The 17145-nt window shown below is 40.3% G+C and overlaps 1 protein-coding gene across 1 annotated transcript in view; it reads right to left on the bottom strand.

Annotated features, from left to right (window-relative positions):
* itfg1 (integrin alpha FG-GAP repeat containing 1) overlaps nt 1-17145 on the bottom strand; it is a 93342-nt gene that overhangs the window by 27629 nt on the left and 48568 nt on the right. Inside the window, exons 11-12 of the mRNA XM_077564296.1 lie at nt 8797-8947; nt 7118-7226 (exon numbers count right to left, since the gene is read on the bottom strand). Coding sequence (XP_077420422.1) covers nt 7118-7226; nt 8797-8947 — 260 coding nt within the window. The remainder of the gene's footprint in view (nt 1-7117; nt 7227-8796; nt 8948-17145) is intronic.

Here is a 17145-nt window from a genome sequence, read left to right on the forward strand (position 1 = left end):
GCACGCCAACAAACGCACGGGTGCATGCGTGCACACGTACACGGGCACACACACACACACATTCTACTGTACAATGGAGCAGCTGAGCTCTGTTTGCAGATGATAGTTTATGCTGATGTAGTACACTCTATGAGCTAGTTTAGTATAGCCTAGAATAGTCTAGTCCACTCTAATATAGTCTAACTCCAATCTGGTTTAGTAGTCCATCCTCGTCATGTCAAGTACGGACTACTTCAGTCTCTTGTAGTCTCGTTCAGTCAAGTGTATTTCACTACAGACATCTGAAGCATAGTCATGTTCATAATAGGCTCTACACGACTAATCCAGTCTAGTATTGTTAAATGTAGTCCAGTTCAGTTTTGTATACCTTCGAATAATGTAGTACAGTATACTCCAACGTAGTCCACCCCTTGTATGATTTAGAGTAACACAATGCAGTATAATCCAGTTCAGTCTGCTCTAGACCAGTATCAGCGTTTGATGCCCTCCAGAAAGATTTTCATTTTCCTGATCTTGAGTGAGACAAAGAGGCGGGCGGCTGTGTCCTAGTCTGACTCCATTAAACAAACTTCAAGTGGCCGTGTCCTGTTCGGCCAAACTGCAAGTGAGACGTAACGCTGCACTCCATCGGGGCGACTTGAGTGTAAAACGCAGAGAGAAAAAGAAAGCGGTGTTCACGGTTATTATTATTATTATTATTATTTTTATTTTTTTTGGTATGTGTGTGTGTGTGTGTGTGCGTGCGTGCGTGTAAAAAAAAATAAGAATTCCCATACCGTTCACCTAAACCGAACACTTCAAAATCCAGCCAGAGTCGTGGGGCCGCCAGGAGACCCGAAGAAGGACCAAAGAAAAGAAAGAAAAGCGAAGCCCAGCACCGACCAGACACCACCCACCGGGCCACTAACCAGAGTCCTTCACCAACCCCAGAGACATCTAAATTCCAACAAATCAGGGAGACCTCAAGGGCCCGAAGGAGAAACTTAGGAAAGGTAGAAAGCACAGACGAAGCAGAGTGAGATCCACAGACACCCGCCTCCACCGAATCAATGACCTGAGGGAGAAACAAATTGTGTCTGAGTTTCGATAGATGCTGGTCTGGTGGATCTGGCATGCATGAAAATCTCCACCAAAGAGGGGAGCCGTCGACCCCCGCCAGGACCGAGCAAGCGCAACACCTCAGGGCCCCCCAGGCCACGGCAGCGCCAAAGGACGACCCCCGGGCCCCGCAGTCATTTAGCTTTCACTGGAAACCTCTGCTTTGCAACGTGTGCTAATGCCTACGGGGTAATGAGCTACAGTATAGTCCAACCTAGTCTGGTTTAGGATAGTCTACTCCTTTCATATAGACTAGAATAGTCTTGTACACTCTAATAGTCATGTAAACGTAAATATGGACTCATATAGCCTAGGATAGTCTGCGACAGTCCATTCTATTCATGTCCAGTGTAGAATAACTCAGTCTTGTAAAGCTTAGAATAGTCTAGTCCAGTCTGCTATTGTCCACCCCATTCTAGTCATGTGCATTATGGACTAGTTCAGCCTAGATCACATAGTCTGGTTTTCTATCGTCCAATGTAGCCCAGTTCTCGTATAACCTAAAACTGTTTACAGTGCAGTATAATAAAGTATTGTTCAGTCCTTTCGTGGAGCCTAAAATAGTTTTGTAACATCAGCTTAAATCCACTCTAGTTACAAAGTATGGACTTGCTCAATTTCACATCACCTAGAAGAGGATAAGCGGTTCGGATTAATTGATGGATGAAATTTAGCTCAGTCATGTAACATTTCTTTCAAAAGTATTTCATTGTTTTGAATACCAACCTGTTTCTTGAAAACAAAGCAAAACGATTGTACAGTTTGTTTATTCACTGCCACTGACTGCTTTAGATGGCAAATGTGCATTCTAAGTTGGATTTGCATTGAATTATTTTTTAATAAAGGTTTTAGAATGGTTGTGACCCGGAACACATTACTTCTATTACTTCCAATGGAAAAAAATATCAAAATGTCTGGCAGCTTGGCAAAATAACGGGCACTATGTGAATGACAACTCCTTGTAAACAGTGTTTTTTGATCTACTGTATCATTATTGTATCAGCTGTCAGTCTTGTCGCCACGCTCAGCGCCGATTCCAATCCTCCCCCGGACGCATGCACTGAAAGGCTTCATGTAAACATGCTCAGACAGAATGACAACCCTGACTGACAGACTGAAAGGATGAAGAAGAGGACGAGTAAGACGTTGGCCAGAGAGGTGAAGACAACGGAGGAGGAGGATGATTGACGAGAGACAGAGAGACAGAGACAGAGAGAGAGACAGAGATGCTCGCAGATGTTCTTCAATACGGCTAATCTGCATGCTAATAAGTGAGCAGGAAACTAATCAAGTGCTACAGTTCTGCCTGTCACTCTCTTTCTACGTCCCACACACGCAGAGTATACACACTCTTGAAGAGATTCTGCATCTATCATTCTAATTTTGGAGTTAAAGACTTCTCGGCAGTAATGAGTCGTCGGCTCCATCTGTCCATGCTGCGTCCATTTTGTGTTTTTAAAGTGGAGCACCACTCTGCTTTGTAGCTTACTTCATAGCCGTTTGACAGTTTTTGTTGTTGGGCTCGAGGGGTGGGGGGTGCTGGCGGTCCTCTGACAAAGACGTCTGTCTCATACAAATATGGTGACTGGGCAGCCATGACGGAGAGCTATTTAATTCTTAATGATTACAGAGAGCGTTTGACTTTGTGCTAACAAACGAAACAGTCTTTAAGTACAGCCTGCAGGATGTATTATAAAAGGAGAATTTCATTATGTACAATCTTATTGACTGACTCCTATCATCATTATTCTATTATTTTTTTCTTAATATTCGTTCCATGTTGCAACCTGGAGGTTCAGAAGTGTGATTGTTATGCCACACGTAGCTGTGAGGGAGTTTTTGACAACACGACTGTGTAATTGTTTTGCCAAAGCCTTCCTCACATGACTTCACAGTTAAAATGGAATTAGAATACAGCAATTTGCTACATTAATTACTTACATCAGCTTCATTAATTGAGAGTACCGTGAAGAAGTGTGATTCAAAACCTGCTATAGAAAATTCTGTTACTGAGTGACAGCTCAATTCCTTATTCTACCTTTGCACTGATTTGAACCTTTATGATTATCTAATATTAGTTATATATTCCAACCTTGAGGCTCGCAAACATTGCTCTGGGAGTGACTGTTTTGACTATATTCATTTATTTTCCGAACTGTTTATTCTACAACGGGTGAGTAACGTTTTTATTCATATTAGCTTCTTCCAATACTGTAATCATTGGCATAGCATTGCACGAGTCCACATACTCACGCATGTGATTTTTATGCCACACATAACTCTGAGAGTGACTGTTTTGACTACACAAGTGTGTAAAATGTTAAGCCACACATAACTTAGGTGCACTCTTCTTTAAAAGGTTTTTCATCTGTCGTAAACATCATGTGGTCCGATGAGGTGATCCTCTTTGAAGACCTCTACGTTGTTGGTCGGGTCACATCTGAGTCAGTATTGTCAGAGGCGAGCACGTTAAGTCGGGGGTGCTCGGACAGCAAAGTGTGATGGATTGATCTTGGCAAGTGTCGTGTGATTGTACCTCACCTCATTTACATCGCACACATACAAACAGTATACAGTACATACAGCATCTATAGAGATACATAGAAAATCAGTCTGCTTTCATAGAGTAGTACAGAAATGTGTGTCTGTGTATACACTTGGCAAATGTGACATGGTTGGACACAAAGTCGATCCTTGACCGAGAGTTCAGTAGTGCTCTGGGGAATGCTGAGGGATGGCATCTTAAGAAAACAGCTATCTATCTTTTAGTGTGTGAGCGTGGATGTGTGGCGGAGGAAAATGCGAGGCGACGCGTTGTACAGTAATGTGCAGGCTCTGATGCGGAATCAATGATTACAAATGAAACGTGAGTATGTGGGGGAGGGACAGAAAACGTTAGCCTGGAAAGCCAAACCAACTTTCTTTCTGTATGAAATAGATGGGTCTGGACAGGCCGCCGTCGACCACGACTCGGTTCAAAATGAACCGTGCAAGCAAATTTGTTTATTTGCTGTGACATATTCTTCATGAGCAACATCACTCTTAGAAGTGCATTCTCATAATATTCCAAATGGCGCAAGCTCAGTTTTAAATGACCAAAAACACAAAGAGTCATCAAAATCCTAGTTAGCTGATGGCATTGGAAGCATTTATTTCAAACGAAGATGTGTACTTCCATAAGTCCCTTTTCTTACGTAACGTCCTCTCTTCGCTGATTGGTTAATTCCACCGTCTGTTTGCTCAGGTTTGCCACGCCTCAGAAATGTGCTTGGCAACGACAGTGACTAGACTCAACTGCTGGAGTCTGGAATTCTAGGCCACAGAAGGTAGCTAGGTAGGTAGAAATTGTACGTAGGTGGGTAGATTAGATAGGTAGGTAAGTAGGTTAGGTAGGTACATTTGGGTAGAGTAAGGTAGGGTTTGGGTTTGTAGGTTTGGTAAAATAGGGAAAGTCCATCGATAGGAGGATATGTAAGGTAGGTAAAGTAAGCTAAAATAAGGAAGGCTAAGTACGATAATGTAGGTAGGGTATAGTTTGTTGGATAGGTAAGTATGTTTGTAGAGTAGGTGAGTAGGTAACATATTCAGGTATCTATGGTATGTAAGGTAAGGTACGGTAAACAGGTTACAGTAGATTAGGCAAGGTAGGATATGTAGGGTGAGTCAGCTAGGCTAGACTCAGGAGGACATGGTAAGGCAAGATGAGCTAAGATAAGGTAAAATAAGCTAAAGCAAGGCAAGGTAGCACAGGGTAGGTAAGGTATCGTCGGGTTGATAAAGTATGGCAGGGCAAGTAGGTAGTTACACCTCTGTTACTACCTCCGAATAAAGCAAATCTGCAGTTACCCGCACTTTCCAATTGTGATGAGATGAACAAAAGCGGACCGCTTGATGGAATCATGTTCTAAAAATACACACGTGCTCAATGCGGCCTGACAGGAGATGTTCTCTTATCACTTACAGCAGTCCTCCTCTATATCCAGACCCATTATTAAAATGGCGACGGCGTCATCCATCCACGTTGCCGTTGCTGTCTGAGGACAGCGGCGTGTCCTTTAGCGTCTCTCACAGCGGCGTCGCCTTAACGCGAATGGCCTTCATCAGTCACCACATGAAGGATCGTTGCCGCCATCGCATCAAAGTCATTGAACGAGTCATTTTGTCCATTTTACAGGCGGTCTTTTAAAGACAAACTGCTCCTTGAGACTCGGTCCAATAAATTTCGTCCTAATATACTGTTGGGACTTTTTCATTCTCTTTAGTGGCCACAACAATTGCCTTATAGCAGTGCTACCTGGAATTTCGAAGCCCTTTGATGACATTTGCTAATTAAGTATCACTAATCAAGGCACAAAAAATTATCAACAGCCCAGGAGAAGTCTGCCATTTTGGTTCGAAGCGACCATCTAAAAATTTTCAAGATAATTCTGGATATTTTCAATATTTTTCTTTTCAATGGCTAGTCAATTTTACTTCAACATTAATTTTGATAGATCTGTCTGTCTTGGCACTTAGCTATGTTTCTTTTACCCTCTGTGACATTCATCAGATTTTTTGTATACAAAATTTTGAACCTCACATTTACGAAGTAAATCAAATAAACTATAGCTGCCTATAAAGGTAAAAATAATACAATTAATTATATATTACTGTGTACAGTACACTGTATGCGTTTGATCATATGGGCGCATTTCAATGCATGGTAGTCGATGAAAGAATGTCTTCCTATCTTTATCTGGTAGGTGTTAAACTGCTTCCCGTCTGCAGATTCTGTTAAATATGGTGTGTACTAAAGTGTTTTATTTACAAGTGTACACTAATGATATGTGTGTGTGTGTTCTTGCAGGCAGAAGATGAGCAACTTACAAACACACAGACACATCTCCTGCCCCTCCCAAAAGACAAGGGAACAACTGTTCGCCAACTGTGCTGCAGAAAAAAAGGATGAACGATGCTCTTTTCCTCCCTACTAATGAGCTGCACGGAGTGACAGATTACACCAAGCATGCCTCCCCCCCCGTAACCGCTACCCTTCCTCCTTCTTTGGGACTATTTTTTGCTCTCCTCACATGTTTCCAGGTACCGACAATTTGACTTGAAAAGAAGCTGTCTTGATGCTGTTTGTGGAATAAATAGACTTAAAAATGTGGTGCAGAAAAGCTAGTAAGAGGGTTTTTTTTATTGGTGTCTTCTGGTTCAAAGCAAGTATGAAAGATATTGTCACACACTTATTAAATACAATGCAAATTGAGTCGTTACGCCTGTCAAAATATATATTGTACACCGCAATGAGAACACTGAAGCTGTACTCATCCAACTTTTGACTTGGACTACTTTGCGCATCTTGGTTCAGTTGCTGAAAGTTTGGGGAAGACGGTTTACAAATTGCAATTGTTAACAAGTTCTGAAACCGCTTTAAAACAACAACAACTGCAAGTAGTTCATAATAATAATAAAAAAAACTACAAACACAAGATTGCTATTTTGCATTGGTGTGAATCTGTTTCAAAACAACTTTTGCATCAAATTAGGAAAACATCATTATATATCATTGGCCAATGTTGACATCTCAACATGACTACAAACACACTAAATGTGAATGGGATGCAAATTAAATGCAATGTAATGGCCCCCCAATGCATTTCTTCCGAGTTAGAAGCCCCATGCCTAGTGTCTTCGTCAGCTCACATGAAGACGGCAGCGTTAAGGAGCTTGGGGGTGAGAATCTAAATTACAGACGGCAGATAATAGTCACCGCCATCTGTTCGCCACTTTGTGTGTGTGTGTGTATGGGGGGGGGGGAGAGAGAGAGAGAAAATAGTTGCTTGCGTTGACTTACTCTAATGAGTCCGGCAGAGGAACAAAGACAAAAAAAAATATGCAAGATGATAAAATATTCAAATTAGACTGTGAATCTCTCACTCTCTCCTCGAGACGACAGAGAGGATATTTTCCTGGGGGGGAAAGGCGAAGAGTGCGAAGGGAGTGGAGAGGTGACAGTGCCAAGGAGGTGACTCACCCATGACTTTCACAAAGTAGGCATCAGATTCAAAGTTGTTCTTCAAGGCGTGGATGACCAAGTCTCGCTTGCCCTCCACCTGCTTCACCACCAGCATGTCCAATATGCCCTGCACACCAAACACTCAATTGAACATCTTACGTTTACGGCATCATCAACTTTAATTTATTCCTTTTGAGCGAAAGAGAGAGAGAGGATACATTCTATGGAGGACCAAAACTGCCAAAATTGAAAACAAATAAATAAATACATAAATGACATAAAGTGAAACGAAAAATACAATTAAAAAATAATTAGAAATGGGAATAAAAAAACTAAATATCCATCCATCCATCCATCAATAAGTAGATACAAGTAAAAATAAATGTCAAAATAAATGCAAATATAATAAAAAAAACAATAATTTTGGAAGTTTTCGTCCTCCATAAAATTCTACAAAGTAGATGTAATTCAGCAATACACACGATGTTATGACCTATACAGTAGTTTAAAATATAATATATAATTTGCTGCATTTCCACTTTTTCCACTGAACATCCTTCAGATGTTTCTACAGCGTGGGTCGTCACCTGTGGTAAATTGAATCGCTTGAACATGATTTGGAAAGAAACAAACTTGCCAATATTTTCAGTGCAGCAGGAAAAAGTTTTTCACATTATGTTGTAGCCTTACTCCAAAAATGATTAAATTTATTTTCTCCCTCAAAATTCTATATTTATATTATACATAAATTGTTTTGTTTTTTTGCGTACAGTACCGTATTTGCAAAACTTTAATAAACAAAAACAATTTAATCTTTGTATTTAAAAATGTTTTTTTTTTTGCAAATGAATTACAAATAAAAATGTCATTTATGCTGTTATGTGGATTTGCATGCAGAATTTTACACATGGGGATGCAGCATGCAGCTTATTACATCATCTTATTTTTAAATGCCCCTTCTTCCGACTAATTGTAAGCCATTGCATGCGTTTGATCATTAGCCGTAAACAACAGTATACTTGTGCTTGTTAACCGGTTAACAAATAAATGTTTATAATTACTGGGCAGCTCAATGTTTATTTTACGTGGGACAGCAGCATCTTGCACAGTTCTTGCAGAAATCGACTGTTTATCAAATGAAGCGTCCAGCGGGTGCAGATATTAACATTTACATATCCTCAGTAATAATGAATTCTGTAAAAAGCACATGAGAGCTGGAGTGATAAAACTGTGTGTGTGTGTGTGGGTAGCCCGGGAGCACAATGACAAAAAATGGATGTCTCGTCTTGCACAAACAACAGCTGGCTGAAAGTCGCCTCATGGAGTTGAATGTGCCTTTAACTGCAATTGTAATGCCCCAGACACAGACACACACACTGAGACAAACACAAAGACCCACACACGGAGGAAATCGCTCACACTGAGAGATATACACACAAACATACACACTCACGCACGCACAGAGCTCAAGTACTACTTTTAAGCAGACAAGAAAGTCATTTTTGTTGACATGAGTGTTGGAAAGGCTTAAGACCTAATCCACTTTTCTGCTTTAGAAAGGAAGCTCATATTCTGTGTGCGATGTTGGATTCCTTCTTGTTCTTATGCCCCATCTGCCATCAGATTCTCTAACAACAGACCTCCTCATACAAAAAAAGAAAACAGGCAAAGAAGCTGAAGAGTAAGAATCTACTCACATCCTCGTAGATGTCGAAGAAGGTGGCCATGATGGCGTTGGGGATGGCGCTGAGGTCTGATTGGTCCCAGTGGATGCGGAACATCCGGCCAACGCTCTGGCAGGGCAGAGCGGTGCAAGGAACGTTCTCCAACAGGAAGGCCTGCTGAGCACTGGAACCAGTACAGAAACACAAAAGTTTCATCAGCAGCTTAGAAGACAAAATCGCTAGTCTGAGATCATCTTTGAAGGGTAACCGGAAATGGTCAAAATGACAATGAATGGCAGCTTTTAACCAAAATGGCACACTTTTTGTTCATTTTAAGGTTTTTGCAGTCTTCAGGGATGTGATTTGACCAAAGTGAAATTATCTGAAAATTTAGCCGGGGGTCTGGGGGCCGCTGGCACCCAGCTAGGTCCAGGGCAGTGCCCTGGTGGGGGGACAAGGCGCCCCCCGGAGCTCATGAGTTTTCCGTGTTTTTAAGTACTTTCAATGCACTCACATGACAAAGAAATAGACAAAACAACAGCATAAATTTTCAATGTATATTGAACTATCCCATATAAAATGGCAGTTTTAGTCAACTCAAAATCAGTCACATTCAAAAACATTGGACTGCCTTTGCTTTTAAAAACTATCACTGAGAATATCATCATATCTAACTAATGTGATTACTAAGTTAACACATAAATAATGTTGAAGAGTTCAAATTTCATGAACAAATAATTGTATCATGACCAAATGAAAAGTAACTCATATTAGAGTATACCACAAATGTCTTTGTTATAGCAGAAGATGTTATCTGTCGGAGTCATGTGCATACACAATGAACTACTACAAAAAAAAAACAATATCAAAATTTTTTTTTGGGGGGGAGATAAAAAAAAGCGGAATTCCGCGAATTAGCGGAAAAATCACATCCCTGAGTCTTTTTTTTTTTTTTGGGTACATCTACCTGTGATAGACATACCTACCCAAATATCATGTTTCTTAGTGATTGATGATTAACGTGATTGTCACGTTTCAAATTCAAATTTAATATGGGAATGGTTTAGAATGAGTTGCATACATTTAAGACTTTTGAATGTCATTTTGGAGCATAAATATGGTATTTTCGTGTCACTTTTGTCAACAGTCCTACCCTGGCAGAGTTCTACGCTGATAAATAAACGCACAACTCTTAATTCCACTCTGTCTTACTCTCCACTTATTTCTGTCGCTGCTTCGCTTTAATTCTCGCGGGACTTTGAACCCCCCCCCCCCCCCTTCCAATCTCCATCCTGGTGTCTTTTGAGACGAGTTCTCTCTCTGCTCTCACATCTCGGTGGGAGCAAACGCAAAAAAAAGCACAACAACACTTTAAAAATAGAACATAACGGTGAAAGGTTTTGAGACGACTGTTTGGCTGGCAGTTTGTTTCTGGCGTTGCAGACGTCTTCTGAGACAACATCGCACGCCATGCTAAGTGTTGGAATGTTTGCCAGGGTAAAATGTTGACTGATGCAGTTTAAGGGGTTGACATAAACACCGCTGAGCTCTGCACACAAAGAAAAAAAAAAAGAAAAAAAAGGAAACCAGATGCAGTTGTAAAGCGGGTAAGCGACATACCATACGTGTTTTACACTTTTAATGCAATGTTGTGTGCAGATGTTACAGGCAACACTACTTTTTTATTTTAGATCCTGATACAGGTAAGTTTATATCCCAGAAATGATATCGATCGCGATAGTGTTGTTCCCTTGAAATAAATTACATGAAATCAAAGGCAAGTTTCATGGATATTTTGTCCGTTTATTTAAGTATTCCTACCATTTATCCAGTAAAAGTGCTAAAAAAACTGCTTCGTCAGAAAATTACGGGCACCATGTAAAAGAAAAATGTAGGTAAGATATGAAGAAGAATATAGCGGCGTGGATGGATACTGTTTACAAATACATCGGTGGATGCTTGTTGACTGTGTGCTGAGCTGTAAATGAAGTAAATGAAAGCAGAAATCCCGATCGGTGTAAGTATATTATTTAGCGGAAAGTAAACTACAACATTCCCTTAGTACGCACGAGGGAAATCTAACGTTAGATGGACCACAGATGAAAATGATCTTTCTGCTAAATGTGGTGCAAACATCTCCTCAGGTCTTTTGACACTGATAAATGGAAAACATCCACACGCAAAAATCAGTGATATGAACAATATACGTTATATCGTATGATGGACGTTTTATATCGTATTTACGATATTAATCCTTATATTGCGCAACTCTACCATGGATAATTAGCGTAATGGTGTGAGCAGTTTAAGTATAAAATCAGCCATTCAGAGTCATGAGCCAATCGTCCTTATTCTTATTTTGTTTGAATAAACTAATTGGAGCACACCTTGGATATAGAGAATAATCTTTCGAGCAGGTGATTTGCATTTGTTATAAGATCAGGTGGCTATCCCTTAAATTCACACTGACAATACTGTAGATTTCCCAAGGACGTGGAGGAATTAATTCCTTCTTCAAGCGTCCAATGCTTAGTGATGCTTTCGGGCTCGCTGATTAAAAAACAACAAACCGCGAGTTTGGGTCATGTCAAATGTCAAGTTTGTCGACGGAAGAGCTCAGCGAATCAGATTCGCCTTGAGCTGGGTCGTGGAAGCAACTTGGGGGGTGGAGGGGTCTTGAGCTGGATTATATACAAAGTGTATATGTTGAGAGCTGGAGGTTTAGATCGTGTCTGCTGCTGTTTAATCCATAAGCATTTGCTGTGTACTGCGCTTTCTCATTACGGTGACAGTTTGGAGTGTGTGTGTGTGTGTGCAATTGAACTTTAGAAGCTGTTGGAATCCCTTTCAGCATGTGTGTTTGTGTGTCCTGTCTGGGATTGTTGGGCTTCAAAGGAGCCCCTCTCAGCACTGCAGAGGTGGAGGTGAACTCAAAGTCATGAGGTGGAGAACATACACACACAAATACACACAAATACCATCATCATTTGTATCCTACTGTTCAGCCAAGTCACCTTTTATATGCAACACAATTGTTTTGCCCTATAGTAAGTAATATGACGCTTTTTTACTCAAGGTTGGTGAAGGCATCACCCACCCGCCTCTTCCTCTAATTGGCTGGTACCCTTTTTGCCTTTGCTGGTTAGAATGGCTAACTTTAGGCGTGAGGACGGGGTTACACTGGGGAAAGCCTTCAAATAGTGTCTTGAGCTGTGACGGTGGCCCGGAATTTTAGCTCAACGGAAGCACTTTGCGCTAATACAGTAGAGACTTGCTGGCGGGGTGGGTTCAATCCCTGCCGGTTACACACTAACCTACATGATCTAGTTTAGTTTTATAGTAGCTAGGCTGGGAGTTGATTATAAATTAAGTGAAAACACAAGAATAGGGGACCAATATTTTCAAATTAAATCATTAAATTGTACTTTAAAATATCGTTGCTGCTATGTGACAAACACTTGTCAATTGTTTTCATTTTTACATTTTGGGGATGTCTGCATTCAGTGTCATCCCCAAAACATAAAAATGTAAAAATGAGAAAATTGGACATAAATGTTTTTGTTTTTTTTTACATAGCAGTGATGACATATTGAGGTCTAATAATGATTGTTTTACCACTATTTTTGTTAATTGTTCACTAAATATTATTTTATTACAATTTTTATACTGCATTTGTCTCATGGTAAATACATTTTACATTCATTCAGGCCACTTGTGTTACCATTAATAACTATAAACTGTTCTTAACCAAGTAATGATCATTTTATTATTGTGAGCAAGTACAATTGATTCTTATGTCACTGTTTTTAAAAGAGGTCGTTTTTCTGGACTACTTAAAAAAAAAAAAGATGAACATTTAGAGTATACACACTTTGCCAGGGACTACTGCCACACTGCTCTTAAGCCAAGATGGCTGACTCTCCTTTCAAAGCCGAGTTCGTTCCTGATTTTTGTGTGTCCCGTCATGACGAACACGTGTGCTGGATGATAATATTTTCAAATGATGCAGGGGGGAAATATTTCTATTTCAATCACTTCCTACAGGGAGCAACTGATTCTTTAACACTATAGGTTAACATGCTATTCATTTAGCCACCTAGCCTCTTCTCTGAAATCCATCCATGGTGTTAAAGTAATAATCATAGCTGACCTTAAATATGAGAAAATGAGCAATTTTCAAATAAAATGCCATCTTGAGTTTCTGGCCATTGTATGTCAAGGTGTGTGTGTGTACCTTCGGGGCATCAATTACGGCATCAACTGCGTGTCTGCAGGGAGTCTCCTATTTCTAGCGTTTCCTTCCACCCATCTAATTGGTCTCTGGAGGGGCGGTCGGCCGGCGGGAGCTCAGACAGATGATCATACCGAGAAAGCGCTACCAGGGCCACGTCGAGCGCATGCTTAGCTGTGATCTGCAAACCCACGCTCGGGTTCGCAGGCTACATTAACCCGACCATCTGCTCCTTGATCTGAACCCCTTTCACTTTTTGCTGACACATTGCTGGACACGAGCAAAAAATGTCAACACTATGTTTTAGGTACGGAACATTCACAATTCCCACGCTGATAACATTTCTATTAAAGCAATGAGAGATAATTTTAAAGAAAGTCAATATTGTGAGTTTTTATACAGTATTATAAGCAGTTTTAAATGACCAACCTCCCCACAATATCATGGTAATCGTCATATCGTGAAGTTTGGATATCGTTACATCCCTAATAGTCAGGGGCAAAACTCTGACACGAGAAGCAAAAATAAATAAATAAATAATAATTTAAAACTGACACCCCCTTTTTAAAATGTTTCAAATTGCCTACATTAAAGCCTAAGGCATAAATTTACCACAAACTATGACCTGTTTCATCTCAAAATTTAAAATAAATAAATAAATAAATAAAAGGTTTACTGTACAGACTATTTGATTTAGAAAAAAACTGCACTGGTAATGCGCATGAACAGACTTGCGGTGACTTATACTAAGAAAAAAAAGAGGCTAAATATAGTTTTCCTTGACATTGAGGAGTATCATTGACACGATTCTTATTTAGACAGGGCTTTGGCTGCATTTTAGGGCATTTCAGAAAGAGCAGGAAAACTGAATAGAGTTTTTCAGCAAATAGTTTGTGATAGGTTCCACATATAAAGAAACTTTGTCTTAGCGATAACATACCTGCAGGCCGCCTTCCCGCAGATGTTTCTGTGAGTAACATCTACGACTAAGCGACTAAGTGTGCATTGTTTGTTTGAGTCCTAAAAAGCATGGGGCCGACTCGGGAAAAACGGGATTATCCGTCATAATCCCAAACGGTGATCCTTTTATATGCCCGCGATTAGTTGAGCGCAGCAGAGTGTCGACACGCTGTCGCTGCATCGGTGGGATTAAAGGTTCTACTGGAGTCAAAACACCTCACGGGAGGTTCCTGTTACTGTCATGATCACGCTACTTGAGAAAAAAAAAAGACAAGATTAAACAAATATTAGGAACATCTGTGTATGACGCATTGCAGCAGTAATACATTGATTATCCATTTTGACACACGATCTGCGAGGCCCAGTGGACAAAACAAAACGGTGCAGTTGACTCACGAGGCAGACATCAGTTTTCATTGTAAAAAAACAAACAAAACTGGAGACAACCACAAGACGTCTCTGACATCCAGAGAAGGACTGATTTGAAATGGCATTGCCTAGCAACAGCCCGCTAAGATCTTGGCAGATGCTTGGTTGGGCTGCATACAGATAAATGGCGAGACAAACAGAAGACAGACACACTGAGATTAGTTACGCTGAAGTTTGGGCGCACAAACTTGGGTCCACCACTTTGACCAAAAAAATAAAGTTGACTAAACGGTTATCAAAACTAAATGTACAGTACAGTGAACTCTGGTTATATGCACAGGTTAGGGATCAAGACCCACCACAAACAGCAAAAATGAATGGCCAAATATGTTAATAATCACCTATTCTAAAAGTTCAAACCCTAAATATTGGTGCAACGGATCACGGTTCAGATCGGATCACGGATTTGAGCCACGGATCGGATAGTTTTTCAGATTAGAAAAAAAAAGAAGAGATAAATAATACTTAGTCTTCATTTATTTTGTAAAACACTTTTTCCCATTAAATGTTTTTTTTTCAAAATTTCTAATAAAGCTCTTTAGGATTTAGGAACACAACTTTAAGTGCAATATGAGGCAGAAACATTCTTATTTTATACATGGTCCATGTGTAAAATAACGTACGTAAAGTATTAATGGCTTAAAAGTTGTGTTCCTAAACTCTAAACGGCTATGTTTGACATTTTGACTTGAATGTTGTTGTTGTTGTTTTTTTTATTAATCAGCAAAAATGTTTTATAAAATAAGTGAGGAAGTTCTATTTATTTATTAAATAATTATGAAAAGACCTCAAAGCGCAATTTATGGCACATTTCCTTCCTTTAAACATTGAGAATGAATTACAAAGTAGCCTTGGTCCAGAATATTGAAAAAGGATTAAAGTAAGCCAGGTACCAGTTGTTAAACTTACTTACCAGCTCGCAGCTAGACACTTGTTGGTAATGCTAACAGTTAGTCTCTAGCCACTTACGTCGGAGATTTATACCGTATCATACAATGACGGTGTAATTAATTTCATAGCATTCTAGATTAGCGATTTATTATGAGTTCGGGATAGCGTTGTGTTGATGTTGGTCGCAACTACAATTTCAATCAAAACTACGATAAAGAAAGCCTAAAAGTTTAAAAGGGAAGTCAAGCTAGCCATCACGTCACGACGTGGGCTAATTTCCACGTAAAAGTCTACTAAAGCTATTTGCATTGCCGTCAATGTATTACTGTATTTGGTCAACTTTATTTTAAAGTTAGGTTTAGCGGGTTACGTTGAGTATTTTTCAGCTTCCTTGACATGTCCGAATGGTGTCCATTGTGAATGTGCACTGTTGTTCCCTTATCTTAATAATATTATTGATGATGATTTGAGAATCTGAAAGGGTTGACTGTAAAATAATCGAAGGTTAACATATGCAGAGGGACTTATGTCACCCCTATCTTGAGGCACGACTGTATTCCCATTATTAGCCTACAGGAGAAACTATAGAAAGTAAAGCGTTCATCTTCCATGAAAAAAACATTTGTACACACAGAAGACCATTGTGATTTGATGTTGGAACGATCCCCCATCATAGGTTAAATATTTTCTCTTCTTATTTGGCTGGCGTTGACCCACAGTTCGGAGCTGCGCACGTCACAGTGTTGTCTTCACCTCCCTAAGGCTTGTCTTGTTGATTCGCGGTCAAAAACCCGCCCGATGAAAAGCGTGACATTAAATGACGATCTAAACGCAATCGCTCGGTGTCAGGTGCTGCGCTAGGAGTTGCTCCGGTTCAGCCACTTTCCATCTGTGACCTCATTTCGCCTTCCCAAAATAGCTCAACGTGTGCGTCGCGAGGTCGGCGGGTGACATTTAGACCCCCCCCCCCCTTTTCTCTCCTGGTGGTCTGATGAAAGCCGGGCGGGCCCATTCTGCATTAAATGCTGGGAGGCAGCGTGATGCTCGGCCTCCCCGGAGTTGGAAGGAAATGGAAGTGTGAAGTGGACGCGGGAGTCCACCGGGGAGACCCGCGTTGTGTCCGTGTGTAAATGGCTCGCTCTGCATTCACAGTAGAAGTTTTCCTCTCTCATTCCTGGCTGTGCTGTTTTCCTAATGATGATTTGTGGTGGTAGCATTAGAGCCTATAATTCAGCCTAAGTGCTCCCATTCTGACTCACTGCGATGAGCAATAGGAGTTAAAATTACCATAAATACTCGCAAGTCACATTTTAAGTGCAGTCTACTCCAAAATCAGTTTCTAACTTGATCACTCGAGCGCGTTAAAAGAATGTAATGAATGAATAAGGACACACTTCCCTCAAAGTGACCTCTATTTTTTTTCTTTTTTTTTTAAGAAAAAAAAAAAAAGTGACCTCTATTTTACAATTAACCAAACATGACACAAACTGAAAAAAAGGCAAAAACCTATAAATAACAACATTCAGGCTTAAACAGGAGGTGGGTTCCATAGAGGTGTACATTCCGCAATTGGTTGAATTAGGATTATTTGGCTTTAGGGAGGTCTGTACTCTGCTGCCATTTGTGTTTAAATTGTGACTTAATGATTTTGTAACCTAATCCAGCAGTCACATTTAAAAGCACTTGAATTACATGTTGAGAGAACAATGGAACACATTTTCTATTGGCCCCGGGTGAACGCTTACCGCCAGCAGGACCTTGACTCTATTGTCAAGTGTTTTGTCTGTGCTAAATAAAACACACACCCATAGAGGACATACACACACACACATACGCTTTCCGTGTGCGTCGCCATGGAAACATTCCGAGCT

This window comes from Vanacampus margaritifer, chromosome 4 (genome assembly GCF_051991255.1).
Source record: "Vanacampus margaritifer isolate UIUO_Vmar chromosome 4, RoL_Vmar_1.0, whole genome shotgun sequence".
Taxonomy (NCBI): Eukaryota; Metazoa; Chordata; class Actinopteri; order Syngnathiformes; family Syngnathidae; genus Vanacampus; species Vanacampus margaritifer.